Source organism: Colossoma macropomum, unplaced genomic scaffold, assembly GCF_904425465.1.
Source record: "Colossoma macropomum unplaced genomic scaffold, Colossoma_macropomum, whole genome shotgun sequence".
Lineage (NCBI taxonomy): Eukaryota > Metazoa > Chordata > Actinopteri > Characiformes > Serrasalmidae > Colossoma > Colossoma macropomum.
The window spans coordinates 26721282-26741309 of NW_023494795.1; the positions used below are offsets into that span (position 1 = coordinate 26721282).

General features: G+C 40.2%; 2 protein-coding genes across 2 annotated transcripts; both read right to left on the reverse strand.

Annotated features, from left to right (window-relative positions):
- Positions 1 to 91: 91 nt before the first annotated feature.
- Positions 92 to 8841, reverse strand: tdrd15 (tudor domain containing 15). The gene is made up of 5 exons (XM_036582696.1): positions 8819 to 8841; positions 4245 to 7716; positions 2162 to 4211; positions 1386 to 1414; positions 92 to 476 (listed from the first exon to the last, which is right to left on the reverse strand). Exons 1-4 carry the CDS (start codon positions 8839 to 8841, stop codon positions 1401 to 1403), a joined length of 5559 nt encoding a protein of 1852 aa, XP_036438589.1. The 3' UTR covers positions 92 to 476; positions 1386 to 1400.
- Positions 8842 to 14900: 6059 nt separating this feature from the next.
- Positions 14901 to 17854, reverse strand: LOC118816111 (tubby protein homolog). The gene is made up of 6 exons (XM_036582621.1): positions 17300 to 17854; positions 16898 to 17010; positions 16643 to 16760; positions 16454 to 16552; positions 15247 to 15418; positions 14901 to 15070 (listed from the first exon to the last, which is right to left on the reverse strand). Exons 1-6 carry the CDS (start codon positions 17852 to 17854, stop codon positions 14937 to 14939), a joined length of 1191 nt encoding a protein of 396 aa, XP_036438514.1. The 3' UTR covers positions 14901 to 14936.
- Positions 17855 to 20028: the final 2174 nt, after the last annotated feature.

A 20028-nucleotide genomic window follows, 5' to 3' on the forward strand; every position in this document is an offset into this window, starting at 1 on the left:
CATTCCATAAATGTATGTCTGAATGAATAATTCACAACTTTGAACTGAATGTCAATGCAACACGTTGCAAAATATCACAAATCCAGAAACGTCTGTGCTCTCTAACACAAAACATTAACAGACCTAAACACGTATATATGAAAACTTAAAACATGCATAGATTCTTAAAATGCAACACTTACGATGATTACTCATCTTAATGTGGGGAAAAAACATCAAATTTCTTTTTTCATGAATAGTCTCACAAACACCAAGAAACACTTCAAAAAAACATTGTTACACGACAACTGTAGCTGTTTTTCAGTGCAGTGGTTACATCTGGAGATCATCTTTATATTTACCAAACACTTAACTATTGATGAAACTGAGATAAAACAAATAAATCAAATAAAACGATCACAGTGCCAGCTTCTGATGGTTCTACAGATGCAGAGGCTCCACTGATGACTCCACTCCACTGATACTTTGTCAATGTGCTGAAATAAATAAAATTAAAGTTCATGAATAAATGCAAACTGAATGCAGACTGATCAGCTGACCTCTGCAGCAATTAGAAGCTCTGCTAAAAGCAAGAAAGCAAGAAACATGACCACTAGACCATGTCTATTAATTACTGCAGGTTAATGTAGCAGTTGTGCAGATGGTTATCTTCAGATTTTTTAAATACATTGTTTTAACATGCCATCCTTTATATATGGCATGGTAAATTATCAAAGTATTTTTCAATCTGTTGCAAGAAGGATACACCTAGAATATGCACATTTGTAGGGACACACTAACAATGTGGAGCAATTTTCTTTTTCTTCAATGAGGAACCAATAAAATGTGTTAAAAAACAAAATGTAAAGAAAAAAATTCTATTTAGGTTTTTGGAAGTTTAAAGTTCTGTCCTTTCTAAAGTCTCCAAACTAGGTATGTTCCCACTGACTTTCTATGCAATTGCAAGCAAAAAAATGTGAAAATGTGTTAAAAACATTGTGATTTTTGCTTCCATCAAACTGACTTTAAGCAATAAAAATGCTGTACATTATGAAATCAGTGGTATTTCATGTAAGTCACAACATTTGTACTAATGATGTACAGCTGCTGATCAACTACACCTCTCTTTATCATGCTGTTTGTTTGGTTGTGCTTGTAAGAGGCACGTGTAGTAAATCAGTCATATGACAAATTTTGTGCAAATGGGTAATTTCCAATAAAGATTTTTTCAAGTGTTAATATATATATATATTGTATATATACAAAAATTTGATTTGGAATTAAAATATCTATAAATAGCTATCTGCAAATAAAGTGATTACAAACAAAATTTTGTAAGGTGGATCACAGGGAAATGTAAAACATGCATAAAACACAGTTAATTCTGAGTTGTATTTTGTACTTACAACTCATGGTGTCCCTCACATCAGCATGCCTTAGAAAAAAATAGAAAAATGGTTAAGGACAAGAAAACAGAACATTTCAAGTGAAATGAGCAAGATTAGTTTTACTAGGGGCTGTACTGTATTCTGGGATCTTACCGGCCATTTCATACTAATACTATTCCTAATTTTCCACCTCATAGCGCAGATAGACCACCAGACTCAATAACAACAAGTACAGAATTGAAATAGTTTGTACACTACTGTGAGGGCAATTTGAACAAGATCAGTACTTGCTCCAGAATTATTACTTGTCAGACTATGGATACTGCACATTTGTACAGGACTTTAATTTTGGATCTCACTTTGAAATCACAAAGTGCCTCTGAACAAAGAGGTTTCCAAATACTTTGCGGAAAATGCGGTTGATGCACTAGGACTGAAACAATATGGGGAAACTAGAACATCACTATACTTCCAAGACAGGTTCCTGATGCAAAATATGCACCATGTTTAGTTTTCATGAGGTTTGATAATTTGAAACAGACAATGCACCAGTTAAGCCAGTTTCAAAAAATCCTAGCAAAAACTACAAATAATTATTTTATTCAGTGCTTCAAACAATGTGCTGCACTAACTTCAATTAAACAGGACTAATCATGCTCTCTTTGTAATGAAACAGCAGTTTCACAGTTTGTTTGACAATACAAGCATATTGTGATCTGACAATTTATCACAATAACAACAAATTTTGTTGTATTACTCTTCCCTAAGTCCAAAAAAGATCATGAGATACTTACACTGTCTTAAGCCAGATGATGAGCCATGATGTGTCATCTGTCCAGATTCAAAGTGGCAGATTTTACTTCCCTCTCTCTTACAGCCTTGGGACATTTCTTCATTGAACGTAACTGCATTATCAGCTGACCACGCATACAAATTTCCTTGAGGCAGTTCCTCTTTTTCGCATTGTGTTTGCTCATGGTTGTTGAGTACAACTTCAGGAACACTGATCATGATGTTGGCGATATGCTGAGATACTCTTTTATGGCCTAGCCTTTGCTGGAACCTGATTCCAAGCACACTGTCTATGTAACATGCATGACCAGCATCAACAAGCTCTTTGGCAATATTTCTGCCTCCTGTGATAACATCAACCTCCCACTGTGCCTCTGAAACATATTGCCTGAAGTATATCTGAAGATTTTCTTGACACAGACATTCCTGGAAAAAGATGACCGCATGGTCAGACCACTGATTCTCCACAGCTGGCTTGATTCCTCTCAACGAGCAGGGGTAAGTGATCTTCGGCAATCTAGCAAGTTCAACCGGAAGTCTTTTAAGTTTGTTGACATCTTGGCGAGGAAAATGTGCATAATGTCCATAATCGACCAGATTTATGATCACTGAAACGTCATTACACTGCACTATCTCTGCTCTGCACCATTTGTTTTTCTCACCGGACTTTACCAAACAACCTGTGCCAGAAATCAAATTACTTTCTGGCAATGAAGACAACACTTCTGGCAGGTTCTCAAGGATGTCTGATATAGCATTCATGGTAAGAAGTAAGTCTTCAAGAATAATGTAAAATTCACCAGGTGTGGTTACTGCTGCTGCAAATCCTGAGTATTCAAAGTCCACTTTAACAGGTGCTAGGAAGAGCTGCTCTACCTGATCCTTGTTGGCCATAAGGTCCTCTGGGTAACTGTCTACTAATGTCGGCTTACCTAAAACTGGCTGAAAGTCTTTTACTCCGACATCCTGTTCATCCATGCCTACACTTTCTGGAACCTTAACAGATCTGTTTTGATTCTTGTTATCTTGGTCTTTGTAGGTATACTTAGGTTTTCTCTTTGTTTTTAGTTTCTGCATATCATCTGCGACTTTCACTTCCTTTTTTTTCCTGAAGCTTTTCTGCTTGACCACCTTACTGTTTTGTGTTCCAAATTTAAGTGCACATGTCTGTGTGACTGTTTTGGCTTCATGTTTTACGCTGAATGTTTCTGCTTTGGTTGTTTGACAGACAATTGAGACGGAAGCGTGGTTACGTTCCTCATCTTTAGTTACTGTATTTGTTACAGTCAGCTCTCGCCTTGACTTACACTGGGATATAGCTATAACCTTCTCACCTTTCACATCACTGCCATGAAAAGGATCAAAAATCTCAATGCACACCTCCCATGCATAGCCATGATTTTGCACAAATTGAACTGTCAGGGGTTTACCATGAGCTTCCTGGATAAAACGGTCAGCATCCTCAAATTTGTAAGATTTTGATAGCGTGCAGGGGATGCTTAATCTAGCCTGAGACATAAATTGGCTTGTCAGCAGGTGAATGTTCTTCCTGTCGACAGCTGCTGTATTTCCATAGTCAATAAATTCAACTGTCAGGGCACCGCTGGATGCCACATTGGTGACATGAGCTCGATATAAAGCCAGGTCGTCTTCAAACTTAGCTGCAATAAGATCACCTATGTTTACTCTGGATGTAACATTTACCATGTTTTCTGTGAAAAAGCTGCCGTTTAGTTCCTCTGCTATTTTAAGGATGGTTTGTTCATCATTTTGCATCTGAATGAAGAACCTTTCAGAAGAGTCACAATGTGAAATGAACCCCACACCTCTAAAACCTGGCTGCATCTTGACATCTGGTAGATCACCCATTTTTGGCAACATGTTGGAGGCCTGTACATTGGAGATGCGTGGACTGCGGCACTTTTCCCTTTGCACAGTTCCACTGATTTGTCCTTTGTGTTTCAGTTTGCAGTGTTCTTTGCTCTGGTTATCTTTTGAGGAGCTACAATTCAGATTGTGGCTTATATGGGAGGGTCTGAATTTGGAGGATTTCTTCTGGCTAGACTGCCTATTCCCCTGTGAGACTTTACTATGGTCTGATGCTCTCTTCAATTTAACCACAGTTTCCACGTGATAATTCTTTGTGGTCTTAAAATTGTTGCCTAAATTTAAGGACATGTTCATGCCTTCTTTGCAATGACGATTTCCACCAGAAGCACTGTCCTTCCGTCTCTGAATTTCAAAAAGCTCTTTGACCTTCTCATTGATGTGCATGTTTCCATCAAACAGGTCACAGATGAAACCTCCAGTGTCATCCTTTGCTACAAATTTGGCTTGAAGTGCACTGTTGGCAATGGTCTTCTCGAGCCATGAATTGACTTCAGGCAAATGTTCACCTTCTGGAATACCTAAGAGACTACACCTCAGAGCTTGCATTGGAATCAACAGTAAATCATCTGCGTTCCTGGGGATGGGTAAGACATTGCTTTTTTCAGCAACCTGTTTGTTCCCGTAGTCTACAAAAAACACATTCAAGTGCTGACTGGACGGAGCAGGCCAAGTCAATGACCTGTACCACTTGCCATCACCAAAATATTTAGTCAAGCAAACAGTGCCACAGTCAGCACAATGTGTACGACTCAACAATTCTTCACTTTCTTTAGTAGTTCTCTCCATTAGCTCGTCAATGATCGCACAGTTTCTGTCCAGCTGGAGATAGATTTCCCAAGGACTGACAACATGAGTAGCGTACACCAACTCCTCACTTCCAATGCTAATGTTGAACGAAGAATAAACAAAAGAGCAAGGATAAGCAGATGGAACTAGTTGCTTTGGACACTTAAGTTCCACTGCAACGCCCTTCTCCACAAGATGCGCAGTGGCCCACTGAAGAGATGTCTGTAGGTCAACCACATTGCAGATGCCTTTATTTATCACAAAGAGCTGAGAATAGATTTTGCATGTCAGATTAGCCGAATCTCTGGAAACAAAATCTTTCAACAAGGTACAAGCTTCTGCGGACCACACGCTTTCTCCTTCTGGTTCGATTAAGTTGTACAAGCTGCATCTGAATGCTTGTCGTTCAAGTTCAAGGAACTCTGGCATCAGTGCTCGAATGTTCTCCAGCCTTTCTTTGACAACCATGCCGTAGTCAACTAGGATCACTTCAGCATCCTCATTCTTAACTTCAAGTGTGTATCCCCTGTACCATCTATTATCCTGTTGCAACTTAACAGCACAACATAGGCTATGTGGCTGCAGTCCAGGAGTGTTTGTCTGGTAAAAATCCTGTAACTTCTCCGTTAATCTGTCCAAGTCAGCTTTTTGTTTTTTGTTTTGACACCAAAAATCTGAAGGTGAAGTGACATGTGAGCATAAAACACTTATTTCAGATCCAGGCAGAATTTTTTGGTGTCTAAACATTTCTACAGCATTGGCTTCAGATTTTGGAGTCTCAGTGTTAACTTGCTCTTCCAAATGTTTCTGGTGTATCTCTTTGCCATTACGGTTTTGTGACACATCTCTACAGCAATTCACATATTTCTTCTTGTCTGGTTCATTTTCTTTCACAAGTTTAACAGGTGCTTTTGCCATGTTGTATTTCCAGTATCCTGCCATATTTGCCCTTGTCATAAGGGCTGCGATGCTCTCATTTTTCTCTGTACCACTCTCATTCAACTCCACAATGAATGTGTCATTGCGTTTGTGTATGACATGAACCAGGAGGGCTTTATCTGAGGTGGCTTTCCTGAAGAAATCAGTTGCTGCCACTGTCCAGCAATCATCCTCTGGGGTAACATGAGCTAAGGAACAATTGAGTGCAAACTGTGGTTCCAAAGCAAATTCCCTGGGCAGTTTCTTTATTACCATGCTTGGCACCTTTTCTGTGTTTCCAAAGTCAATAAAGAAAACCTCAGCACCGTTTTCAAGAGTATCTACCACAACAGCTCTATAGTAATTCAGGTCTTTTTCATACATTGCACAGCAAAGGACACCAGGTATAGGATCGTCAAGAATCTCCTCATGCAGTTGTAATCCGTTGAAGTAAGCCGTCAGTTTATTCATCATATCCTCAAAACTGTCATTACGCCCTGCTGTTCTAATCCAGAAGTCATTCGGATTCTGGACATGCTCAACAAAACCCTCAAACACAGAGCCATCTTGTATTTCTTCAACAGGGAAGACATTTTCAGTGATTTTCACCTTTTTTGTTTCATCTGTGCAACGCACTGGGTAGCAATTCAAGCTGTGCTCACTCTTAAGAACACCGTTGGTCTGTTCACCAGACTGCAAGGTTTTGATATGTGAGTGTCCATCAACACTGTGGAGAGTAACTGCAAAGACATTCTTCTCTTTATTGAAACCATCAACTGTAAACTCCAGCTCCCTGCCTAATAATGCATTTCTGAGAATCCGTAGTTGCTGGCTCTTTGTCTCTTCATCTTTGGCATTCAAACAAGAAAGCGAACATGGACAAGCCATGATTGGTGTCAGGAGGAAATCCGATGGCAGCTGAAGGACATTTTCAGCTTTTACAGACTCACAATATCCATAGTCGACAAACACAACTTTAACTTGAGAGTTGACAGGTAGACACTGCACAAAACCCCTGTGCCACTTCTCGTCTTTCCCTCTGACTGCACAGAGTAAGCCCAAATTTTCAGCTGGCTTAGCTCTGCAGTCACTCTTCGACTCACACGCGACTGCCAATTTTTCAGACAACTCCTGCAGATCCTTTGCCACAGATGAAAGCTGACAGTAAAATAATCCAGGGTTTACCGCAGCTGTTATCCTAGCTCTTTCCTTTTGCCCACCAACGAACTTTGAGCCACTAAGTGAAAGAATGTTTTCAAAACCCCTCAAACTTGAAGATCTGAAGGAAAATTTTTGTGCAGTTTGCTTCTCAATCAGCAAATCTGGGACTGACTCGCTACTTTGCTGGACTCGTACTTCTACCAGCATTTCCACCAGTAACAGAAAGGTGTCAGTATCAACATGTCTGCCTAAGGTCAGTCCTATTAAATCTTTGGTTATTTCTGGTGCTTCAAGTATAAGGACTTTATACGGCAGAAAAGCATGGATGTATCCTTTGATATGAGTGCCTATCAAGGAGAAGAAATATTTTTCTGACATTGAGTCCCAACATTCTTGAACCGGTAGCACATTAGCAAAGAATCCACACACAATTTTAGGTGGGAGCAAGAGTAAGGCATCTGAAATAACAGACAAATGGTCAGGATTAACTGTGAGGACGTTACCATAATCCAGCAAGAACACATCGAACAAATCTCTCTGTTTGTTCTGAACTCTTCCTCTGTACCAACGATTAGAAAGAACATCTTCCACTAAACAGAATTCTCCAACAGCCACAGACGCCTTTGTTTTGGGGGCATTTTGAATTTCCACTTGAAGAATGTTGTAGTCCAACTCACAGATGGTAACATATTGACCTTGAAAGTGTACCAATGAATCCCTAGGATTGCAGTCAACATGTGTCAACTTTAGGTCCACTGGCCAGAGTGTGCATGGAGCAGGAAGCTGAGAGTCCTGGTTTGACCTAAAAGAACACTGAGATACTTTAATAAACAGCAGGAAAACAGGGTCATTTTCTCTCCATCATTAAAATTCAAACCTGTTTTTGGAACCAAAATAATAACACAATGAAAAACAAAATGAGCAATCACATATATCTGTCATTTTTTTAACAGCTTGAATGATCAAGTTACAGGTATAAGACAGCTGTCAGAGCTGTGTCTCAGAATAGGCTCTGCAAGGTCATATTTCCAGAGTATAACTTAGAATGTAATTCAGAATGAAAAAAAGCTCAATTATGATCTTTAATAATTTAATATTAATTAGGTTAATAACAAAAACAAAGCACTGCAAAGTACAAAGTTATACATGTATATATCCACTTAAGAATAAAGTTTACATGTGGGCTAAACATGTGTCCAACATTGATAGCACTACCAAAACCTTGAGTATCGTCAGACACTGATCCATTATTTGAACAACTACTAAGCTTTGAATTTACCTACTTCTAATTAAAAAAAATTCATTTAACGTCAGATCCTGCACTTTCTGTTGATATCTTCCCTGTACCTGCCATCGGGTCGGCACCATCTCTAACTGAGAGCGTATACATGGCTTTACAGTTTACTTTAAACATTTTTTCACAGCCTAAACACTGTATTAACCACATTGTCCCAAAGTGTCCTAACACTCTTGTGATCTAAGCCTCTTTGCTTTGTCCACAATGTAGCTTAACAAGAAATTCTCTCCAGTGCTCTACAAGGCATAACAAATATCTAACCTGGTGTAATGGTGCATCAATTATCACCATTTTTCCAGTACTAGTCATAGTTGCAAGAAAATGTATGTGAACTAGGCCTGGGCAATATCTAAAAATGATAAGCATGATATTTTCTAGTTTAAAAAAACTGCAATTGTCAATAAGACAGGTAATGCAGATAAGCCTGGCAGCAGAGGGTGTGCGTGTGGTGCCCCACCGGTCAGCATAACCTCTTTGGTAATTACTGTGAAGTGACTAACTGCTGCCTCCCCAAACTTATTTGAATTTCAAATTCACTTTGGTAAAATACAAGGACAATGTACAGCTTGCAATGCTTTGAAAAAGCGTTACAGACACAGTCCCTCACCTGTCCACTTGATTCCAGTCCATCTGAATCAGCTACAGGCACTGTTCTGATGAATCATCTTGCAACTGACCAAACATCTGCACATACATACACCAGTGTCAATGTGTCTTTGTCTCATTGAACAATAAACGACTCAGCCATTTTGAAGACAACTGCCAACACTAAAGGGGAATTCCACCAATTTTTAACAATTTTAAAAATCCATCCTTGAGATACACACTGAGTCATTCATAGTGGTTTGATGTAAAACAGCTCATTGTAGAGAAACTTCCCGACTCAGATTTCCTTACTGTGGTGGTTATAGGAACTAGGGGCCAAATCCAAAAATGGTATGTTTTCTTTGGGAACTATTTTGCCCTGCATGTACCTCTTCGGCATGACTGAATTAAAATAAATGGATAAAGTTAAAACGTATCACAAAACTATCATAAAACCATCTGTCATACATCTGGTAGCATATTTCTAACAATTTCATGTAATAAATAGGGCTGCAACGATTAGTCGACATAATTGACAACGTTGATTATAAAAATTTGTCGACTTAGAATCAGAGTTGATGTGTCTATTTTTTAAAACCGCAACGGACTACAGGAAGTGCGGGGGCTGGTATTGCTTCCATTGGCACAACTGCATTCTGTACAAATGAAGAACATATTTGAATGATGGCGCAGCCGAGAGTGTGTGAAGAAGTCCAGGCAAAAAAGTGAGACCAAAACTTTCAAAAGTATGGGAGCATTTCAGCGAAAATAAACCAATGAAACACATCAAATGCAGACACTAAAGAGTCATCATTTCACAGCAGCACTACGATGATGCAAGAGCATCTGAAACGCGAGCACTCTGGAGCTGTAATGTCTAATTACGCAGAATGACTGATGTGACCATTTTTGTTGAGCAGAATGACTGATGTGAAACAGGAACGTCTGTCTAAGTGTCACGCTGCTCCGCTCTGTACCACAAACGCTGTATGTATGAAAGACCAGCGCGTTCAAGATGTAACGCTCGCGCTGCCGCATCGCTCACACCACGCAGAGGTAGCATGTGTGAATCAGGCCTAACGCTACTCCGAAAGACTAAAGGCGTTTTCTACCACTTTGTTCTTTAAACAACTAATGTTAGTATCGTAATGTTTGTCAGTTTACCCATCGGAAAACAAGGTCTCATGGAATGTGCTAAGACAACCCTATTTCAGTTATGTTAGCTAATGCATGTGAACATCACCTCAAAGAAGAGAGCCAGCCTCGCTCCAGAGCACGTCAATGCGCTCACGTGCCTGCACCACAATTTAAAACTTTTGTCAACTATTGCTACTAGTTAGTTTGGACTGGTAGAAGTTCTTTTTTTACATTTGAAGCCTTATTTGAACGTTTGGACCTCCAGACCCAGCAAGATTTTACATAGGATGGACTATTTTTTTTTTCTTTTGTATACCTGAATGTCACTTTAAGCAGACTTATTATATAGTTTGTTTTTGACTTGCAGAGTTATGACTTCTGCAACATAACAGCCCCCGTGCTGGGGCAGAGCCTGCTATTTTGAGTTACATTTTTGCACATTATCTTTATTTGACAGCCTTCTTGCACTTTAATTTGTTTTATTAAATTAGATTATTTCATTTTTATTGTGATTACACGTATTAATGTTACAAATATATTTATTAAGCTATCAAGCAGGTGAGGTAAAACAGGAACAGGAGCCACACGAAGCAGAGATGGAGGGCATGACAGAAATAATAGTTGACTAATCAAAAAAAATAATCGACAGATTAGTCGACTACCAAAATAATCATTAGTTGAGCCCTAGTAATAACTTACTGCAGTATTAAACTCTTCGGACGTCTGGTTCCTGTCACCCCCACTGTGAACAGTTACGACTTAGCACACTTTCTCTAGAATGGAGCATTTCACATCAAACCACTCTAAATCACTTTGTTCACATCTCAACTATTTAATTATGTAACGATAGAGTTTTCTGAAAAATCAGTCGAGCTTCTCTTTAAGCACATTTACAAATGAAGATCACTGATTATTTAGGTAGTTATTTGGCTGGTTTAATGCATCACAGCAAACTAAATTTATAAGTCAGTCTGAGGGTGTCTAGCACATTAATTGCATACTCCCTTGATGGTATGGATAAACGTATTAATGTGGTACACGTTAGTTACATACCGAGTCTGGATCATTCCCTAGTCTATGCAGCGTGTTTAGACCACGTGTGAAACCAAGGCTATGGGGTTAGCTAGCCTGCTAGCGTAGCAAACTTACTGGCCGTTGCGATTTTGTATTTTGTGTTGTGAGTAACAAAGTAAGGATTCTGACAGTATTTGTGTCCAATAATGTCCTGATTTGTATTCACCTTTATGGAATTAACAACAGTAACAGCAGCTTTATTAACAGCAATTTCGGCCTTGCAATGCGCAGGCTAGTTAGCTAGAAAGCAGCTGTGAGTGGTAATTCACCATGCGCTAACGTTAACCAGCCAGCTAACTTAGATAACCTAACTAACCTATGTAACATCGCTTTCTGAGAAGTTCACGTCTTTGTTACGTTACTGTTATTTTTAAAAGCTTAAAATTTTATTTTAAAATACAACGAAGCCAAACCGACTTCTTATTCGAATTTCTCGTTCCACCTTCTTCGTTCTAACGTTAGTGCCTCCGGAACCAATTAAGGTGGAACGAGAAATTCGAATAGGAAGCGAATTTCAGCCTCGTAAAATACTGATGTTTCATCAACATTTAAAGGCATTTTAGAAACAACTTTGTGTAGCATCGGATTGTTTTATTATCCTCATGATTATGGCGACGTTTAGTGAATAGGATGAAACGATCCTTTGCTACCAACATTAGCGTTGACTGCTGCGTCAAAACGGGCCCTAAATCCACAATTTACAGTGAAACTTTAACACACGCAGCTCTCCCTGCTCTAAATAAAGGGAACAAAATTATTCTTCTTCATCTTCTCGTGGATTTAATAGCGGGTTGCAAACCAACTGAAAAGGCGCATACCGAAGGTGGCAAAAAGTTAATGGATGTTAATTTTCCTACCCGGCCTCGGCGGATTGTCAACCTCAGAGAAACGAGGTTAGCCAAGCTAGGTTAGCTAACTAACTAACCTGTCAGGCACGTAATGCTAAGCTAGCTAAACGTTGGCGGTAAGTACGGTGTGTCGTTTTAGCATATTGTGAGGAACAGCTCCAAGGTTTGTTTTCATTTTACCTTTCAAGCGGAACCCGGTCTTCGCCATGTGTAAACTCAGACCGCTGACTCTGCTAAGTGCTGTTTGTGCACTCTCAGCTCCAAACACGGCGGTCGAGAGGCCGCGCGATGTGTTTGATTACATGGAGGGCAGTAACGAGTCCCTAAATGCCCCCTCACTCCCTATATAGTGCACTATGTGAGTTAGGAAATTTAGACGTCTACACAAAGTAGTGCACTATATATCTACTACAGAATTATGCATATATGGCTGGATCTCAAATGGCTCTTTGTTAGACATATCATGCACTGTTTGTGTGCCAGTCTTTAAGACGTACGGAGTGGACTACATAGGGAGTAGGGAGCCGTTTTCGATTCGGTCTAAGGCCTTGTCCACACTTACATTGATATTTTTTTAAACGTAGCTTTTCCTAAGCGTTTTGATCAAACTGACCAGACTCCTTCTAGGGTGAAGATATTCGGAAACTCCTCCTTCAGTGTGTGGTTGTGTAGACAGGGAAAACGGAATTTTTGGCTTGTAACGTCAAGTGTCAGCGCTTACGGTAGGCCATTTTATGCAACGGTGGCCATAGCCCCAGGGGGCTAAAACTGCGGCTCTCCAGTTGGATACTGCTAGATTGATTTGTTAATTCTCATGATTATGGTGACATTTAGTGTAGAGGATGAAACAGTCCATCGCTGTCATTTTCATAGCTTCACAATTACAATGTTTTAGATTTTTTTGAGAGTTCGTACTGATATTTTTCAAACCAAGTGTGGTGAGTTGAGAAGATTGTGTTAAAGTGCTCTGAGAATCTAACCGTCTACACTATTAAATTATTAGTCATATGCAATATTATTGATTTTCTAAGTGACAAGAAGTTAACACGTTCTCTACATAGAACACACCTCTGCACATTTTAATGCACAGTTGCTGTTTATTTGCTAACATATGGGAAATTAAACTCAAAATGTGGCCTGTGCAAAAGTTATGCCACATTTTATATTTTATTTTAGTTTTTCAAATTTGTTAAAATCAGCAAAAAAATCATATTTACAGTCATGTCAAGAAGTAAATATGCCCCAAGAAAATTTTAGACTTTTTCAACATACTTGGAGATACAGAAATCAATTCTTCTTTTAAACAGTGTTGACAGATAAAGGAATGTGGAAAAAAGTAAGTACAGCTCTACATATATCACTACTTCAAACCTATCAAATTGAAATCAGGTACACATGACCAGGTGTAAATGTTTAGAAGACCGTTAGAGAACATCTTGGAGGAAGCTGTCTTACTTAAACCCCAGATATCTGGTCTGGTTTGCTATTTGTTATTGGAGTATGTTGCATCATCATGCCTAGATAAAAAAGGTTCCCTCAGGCCTTCAGAAAGAAAGTTGTAGAAGTCTGGAAAGGGATTTCAGAAGATATCCAGAATTTTGGAGATCAGTGTTTTCACTGTCCACTTTACAAGTGGACAAGATTTAAAACCACTGCCAACTGATCCAGGAAGGTTAACCCGATAGCAGACCGTATATAAATAAGTCTCTAAGCGCCCCAAAATTTCATCACAAGTTCTCATCACAGTGGCTCTTGCTACTGTTTATGTGAAAGTGCATGCATCTACAATTAGAACAAGACTGCACAAATTTAACCCACATGGGAGGTGCTCCAGGAGGAACCCTTTGCTGTCTAAAAAGAATATCAGGACAAGGCTAAAGTTTGCTAATGGATATCTAGGCAAGGAAGTGGGGCCTGGAACAATGTGCTATGGACAGGCGAGTCCAAAATAAGAGTTGTTTTTGCCACAGTACCAGAAGTAGCCATGTTTGCCAAAAACCAAAGACAGAATTTGATCAGAAGATACTCATTCCAATTGTTAAGCATGATGGTGGAAATGTTATGGTTGGGGACTGCTTTGCTGCCTCAGGGCCTGGCCAATCTGCAATCACAGAATCAACTATTAATCCTCTTTTATACCAGACAGTTCTTGAGGAGAATGTGAGGCCATCTGCCAAAAAGTTAAAGCTGATGAAGTGGACCTTCCAACAGGATGAAGATTCTAAACATATAAATAAATCCACTAATGAATGGCTCAAATGGATTACATGGAGAGTTGTAAAATGTCCTAGTCAAAGCCCAGAACTGAATCCCACTGAAATGCTGTGGGGGGATTTTAAATGGGCTGTAAATGCAAGAAGCCCCTCAAATGTTGTACAGTTGAAATACTTCTGCAAAAAAAGGAATAGGCAAGAATTTCTCCTAGTAAATGCCAAAAAACTGGTAGACAGTAATAGGAAATGCCTACACATAGATTTTTCTGTCAAAAGAGGCAATACCAGTTACTGAAGCCAGAGGTGTACATACTTTTTCAACAGAAAAAAGGACATCTCAGCTAATTCCCTTTGTTTTTTGTTCTGCTGTGTACCATTTATTTATGCACACTATTTAGCTGATGATAAAATACTGAAATTCCCACATATGTAATGAAAAAAAACATTTCATAGGGTGTACTTAGTTTTTCACATGACTTTAAGTCTGCTCCCTGTAGAAGTTTTCACTTAGAAAATCATCAAAACATGTAATTTAAATGGGTATGTTCGAAGTTTTTCATACAACCGTATCTGCAGATTAAAATGCATAAATGTCTGAAATGTTTAAAACGTTTATAATGTAAAGAAAATAATCTGCTCTGCGTCAGCTCTGCCTTCACGTGTAGGTCATATACCTGCAAAACTCACAACTACTGCACTAGTACACTTGATGACTAAATGAAGAGGACCAGTGAGGAGACTGATCTTTAATGCTTTTATTACAGGCTAGACAGGATGTATTTGGAGCCATGCTGCTCTGAATAAAGGAGGGAGTAAGCTGAAGAAAAAGAAAGAATAAGGACAGAATGCACATAAGCAGATGTAGATGTCAAATGCAGGCCAGTTTGCTGTGGATGCTGGACAGGCCGATGCTGAAGGCTTGAAGGGCGCACAAGGGATAACAGTAGTGCAGCGTGAACTCATTATCAGCCATGCGGGCAAACACCATCAGAATGTTGTCAGCTGAGGAGAAAAAAAGCGGAAAAAGATTCATCAAAATCCAAACAAACAGGAGAAAGACAATAAATCAGCTAAGTTGTTCTGACACAAAGAGAGAGAGGAACGACCCAATGAAAGGAGAAACATCCATCTGAAGACACACTACGAATGTACAAATGAGTAAAAGCTTGTGAGCTTACGTTTGTCGGCATGAATGAGCTGAAAGTTTCTCCTGGAGGCCCGTGGTGTCAGTCCGTAGAAGTTCAGCTCGTAGCCCATAGTGACATCATTCCACACTGCATCTTTATTACGCAGCTGGATGACATTCTCCAGTTTAGGCTTCTGCCACCTCTTTAATAAAGATCTCTGATCCTGTTAATGATGCACACATAGATAGATTAGAAACAGTATTAGCTGATCCGCTGCTACACTACCCTGTCCGTCAGTGGAAAAGAACCACCATAGGACCACTGCTGACCAGATGCCATAGGTAAAATGTCTGACATGGTCTTTCTTGTTTCTGCTATTTTTCTTTTTTCGTTTTTCCTGGTGTTTTTGATAGCCTGATTAATATTTTTGGCAGCATCCTCATTTGAATTAAAATCGACAGTGACAGTGACCGGACTCAACTACTGAACCCTTACTCTGCTATTGCATTGCTATTGCCACTGTATCTAAAACTAGTAAAAGCAGTCTTTAATTACTATTTAATGAATGAAGCGTTTTAATTAAGAATCTTTCTGTAAGCCTAAGAATCACATGCACATCACAAAATCACAAAAAAGAAAAGGGTACGGTCTTTGTCAGCCTGTCTCGTTAAAGCTTTTGGAATCATATGTAGCCTAAGCTACACTATATTCCCAAAAGTATTCGCTCGTCTGCCTTCACACGCATATGAACTTGAGTGACATCCCATTCTTAATCCACAGGGTTTAATATGATGTCGGCCCACCCTTTGCAGCTATAACAGCTTCTGGGAAGGCTTTCAACAAGGTTTAGGAGTGTGATTTCACGACTGGACTTGTTGCACAGGTGGGATCCTATCACAGTACCACGCTGGAATTCACTGAGCTCCTCAGAGCGTCCCATTCTTTCACAAATGTTTGTAGAAGCAGTCTGCATGCCTAGGTGCTTGGTTTTATACACCTGTGGCCATGGAAGTGATTGGAACACCTGAATTCAATGATTTGGATGGGTGAGTGAACGCTTTTGGCAATATAGTGTATATGAACCACACAGAGGCCAAAGTAACAAGGTGCAATGATAGAGAACATTAAAAAGAAACTTTGTACATCTTTATCAGCTCATCTAGCTTTCAAAACAACTGAGACCCCATGAGAACTGGAAGAGGAACTGTGTGAGATGGGATAATCTGTGGTCATCAACAGTGAATAGCATCAAACTCACCTTAATAGAGTGAACTGGAGAGCGCTCAGAGTTCACGTTCATGCCAGGGATGATGACAGACATCTTGCGTGGTCCTTCACCTCCCATTAGATCGGCCTCCTAAAGAAAGAACATGCGATATATGTTCACTATTCCTTTACGCTGGTTCTTTCCCAATAAGAATGTGTGTGCATATGTTTGTGTACTCACATAGCGGATTGTTGTGAGCTCCTGCTGTGGGTTTCTTCCCTTCAGCAGAGCTCTACTGTTCTTGCTGTTGGTCCTGCTTTTTCCACATAACGTGAATTTAGTCCCCAGCATGTTTGACCTACAAAAGACACAGAGAACCTAAGATTACATGATCAGACCTACTGATAAAGGAATACAGCTCTATGGAATGAAGACAGCCATACACAAAGGGAGCCCCTAGAGGGCGTCACTATTTTAGTAGAAGCTCGTACATACCTTAATTTCCCTACAACGTTCTCACCCTCATGATACCAGCCAGAGGGATCCACTGAGATCACATAGTTAGCTGTCATGGTGGTACTTGTGTTCCTAGCGGACAACAGGAATTTCTGAGAAAGAATGACAAAAAGACAGATTGAGAAAGAGAAAACAACAATATGGTATGGTGAAAAATCAACCCTCCCTCCTTTACGCTCCTTATGTAGCTAACAACTAATGCAAGCTTACACTCTACCAATTAGCACGGTGCTAACTGCAGGGCTAAATCATACACTTTCAGACTGTTTCAAGTTGTTAATTGATCTCAAATAAACTTGCTTTTGTGGTTTCTGACACTAAATGACAAACGTGACTAAAGTACATGCTGTGTCTATCCCTGACACTCTGCCCCCTTCTGACCTTCTTGCCATCCTCTTCCTCCAGGTACATGTGAAATATGGGGTGGAGGTTGTTGTCTGTGGTCTTCATGTCCCGCTTGATGTGACACCGGACTGTAATACCCTGTGGAGCTGGCCGCAACGCAAAGACCGATAAGTCGTTCACAGTGATGCCAGACGTTTTCCTGCTGTCAGAGCTGGTCTCATCCACCTTATTCTCTGTGGTACAATCTTGCTCTGGGCTGGCTTCCTCAGGTCCAATGCTGCTCTCATCCCCTGAACCACCCACTGTGCTGGAGGGTGTAGTGGGGTCAGCTGGCTGGGTACTGGTCACTTTGAGCTCCTCTACAGGGCCTGGGCTCGAGCTCAGGGGTCTTACGGAGATGAGCCGTGGTCCTCCGTTTGTAGAAACAGGCCCGCTCAATGGTTCTGGTGTCTTCTGCTCCGGAGGCCCGTGCTGCTTTTCGTCTCCGTCAGTCACCATCAAAGGCCTGTTGCTCCTTTTTCGCTCAGAGCCCCTGCGCTCAGCTCCATGCTGTGACCTGAATATACTGCCCTCACCAAACATTCGCTTCATCCACTCTTTCTTCTGCTTCTTTTCTTTCTTCATATGCTCCTCTCTCGCTTTCTGTATTCTCTCTGTCTCCAGCTGTCTCTCCCTCCTCTCTTTCTCTCTTTCCTCTTCTCTCTGCTTCTCTGGCTCATTCTCCTTTGCCTCCTCTATCTCTCTCTTCTTCTCCTCTATCTCTGTCTCTATCTCTATGTCAAACTCTCCTTCTGTTTCTTCCTTTTTGTTTGATGTTTCTTTTGGGTTTTTTTCCTTTATCATTGTCTCTTCTTCTAGCTCCCTCTCTTCTTTTTCTGTCATCTTCTTTTTCTCCCTCTTCAATTCTTCTTCTTTCTCCACCAGCTCTCTTTCCATCTGCTTCTGGAGCTCTTCAACCTCATTTTGTTTTTCTTTTTCTTGCTTTTCTTCCAGTTCTGTCAGTTTCTTTTCTTCTCTCTTGCTCTCCTCCTTTCTCCACTCTCTCTTTCTCTGTTTCTCATTTTCGTTCTTTAGATTTTCTTCAACCTGGGTTTCCTGCACTTTCATTTCTATCTGCCTTCTCGCCTCTGCTTCTCTCTCCTTCTCCAGCTTTTCAAATTCCCTTCGTTTTTCAGTCTCTCTCTTTGCCTTCTCTCTTTCTCTCTGTCGGATCTTCTCTTTCTCAGCCCTAATTTCTTTCTCTCTCTTTTCTTCCAGGTCCCGAAATCTATGCTTCCACTCTTCCTCCTGTTTCTGGATCATTTCTTTCCATTTCTCTTCCTCTCTTAGGGCTTTTTCTTCTTCCTCCATGATCTTTCTCTCCATCTCTCTCAGTCGCTCTTCTGCCTGCCTGTGTCGTTCCTTCTGCTCTCTCTCTAGCTCATTCTCTTTCTCTCTCTCCATCTCGCTCTCTTTCAGCTGCTCCCGTAGTTCCTTTTCCATCCGTCTCTGTCTCTTCTTCAGCTCTCTCTCCATCTTTTGTCTCTCACTCTCTTTCTTTCTCTCCATTTCTTCCAGCATGACTGTTTCTCTCTCTTTCACTGCCCTCTCTCCTCCTCCACCTGTCTTTCCATCCTTTTGCATATATCTTCCAGTTCTTCTAGTTTTTCTTGCTCTCTTTTCATTACTTCTTCTCTCTTGGTTTGTCTTTCTCTCTCCTTTCTCTCTTTTCTTTCCCACTTACTGCTGTTCTTTGATTTCGGAGCATGCTCTCTCTCTTTCCTGTTCAGATGTTCTGTATTTTGCTGAAACAGGATCAAACTTTCTCTCTCAGCATCGACGACCTTCTCCTCTATATGACTTTCTTTCCCTGCCATCTTCTCCTTCACCTTCTCCAGATCTGTTCTTATCTCTTCATGTCTCTGTCTGCATCTCAGCAGCTCCATCTGATGCCATCTCGCCCTGTCTTCCAGACCAAACGCACCTACCTCAGGCTTTATTGGATGCTGCAGAGCGTCCTCACTTTTACTAATAAGATCCTGTCCCAGCAGATTCTTCTAAAACACACAAGAACAGCACATGTGAAAAAGACCTTTTCATTAACAGAATTAAGTGAAAGAATTGTGGATCCAAAGTAGGAAAAGTAAGTGAGAAATCTTCTATACAGAGTTAGCTAAGCTAGGTTAGCTACATTCTCAGGATAGCCCCCTTTTACTGGTGCTACCAGCTGGCTAAGATGAAGAAGCTCTCGTACGTACAGTATTCCAGTGATTTTTTAAATATTCATGTTTCAAAAAGAAAACAGACAGTTTTTTTTTAATCTGAGTGATAGCTAATGCTAGATTAACTGGCTACAGGTACAGTTTCATTCCTCTTAATAGTGAACATTAGCATGACTCTACTAAACTACAGCACACACAGCATCCTCATTTTAGCATTGTAGGAATTTTAATCAGTTCATCGACTAGCACAACTCCACCTGTCGCTGTTGTCACTCAGGAATGTACTAAACTGAGCTCTTATCTTGTGTTTGAGCACTGAGGTAAAATACAATGACATATAGATTTGACCAGCTAACCAGCTAATCTAACGATCAGGAGAAATTAGCACCTGTAGCCTAGCAAAGCTACCTAGTTACCACTTAGCTAAATATAAACTTAATATAAATATAAATACAAACTGTCATAAATTCACACTCTATACAAAGCTTCTGCTTTCTTTCTAAAACATGAATATTACAACAATCGCTGTAACATTTCTGGTGATTGCTGTCTTGTTCGGGAGTT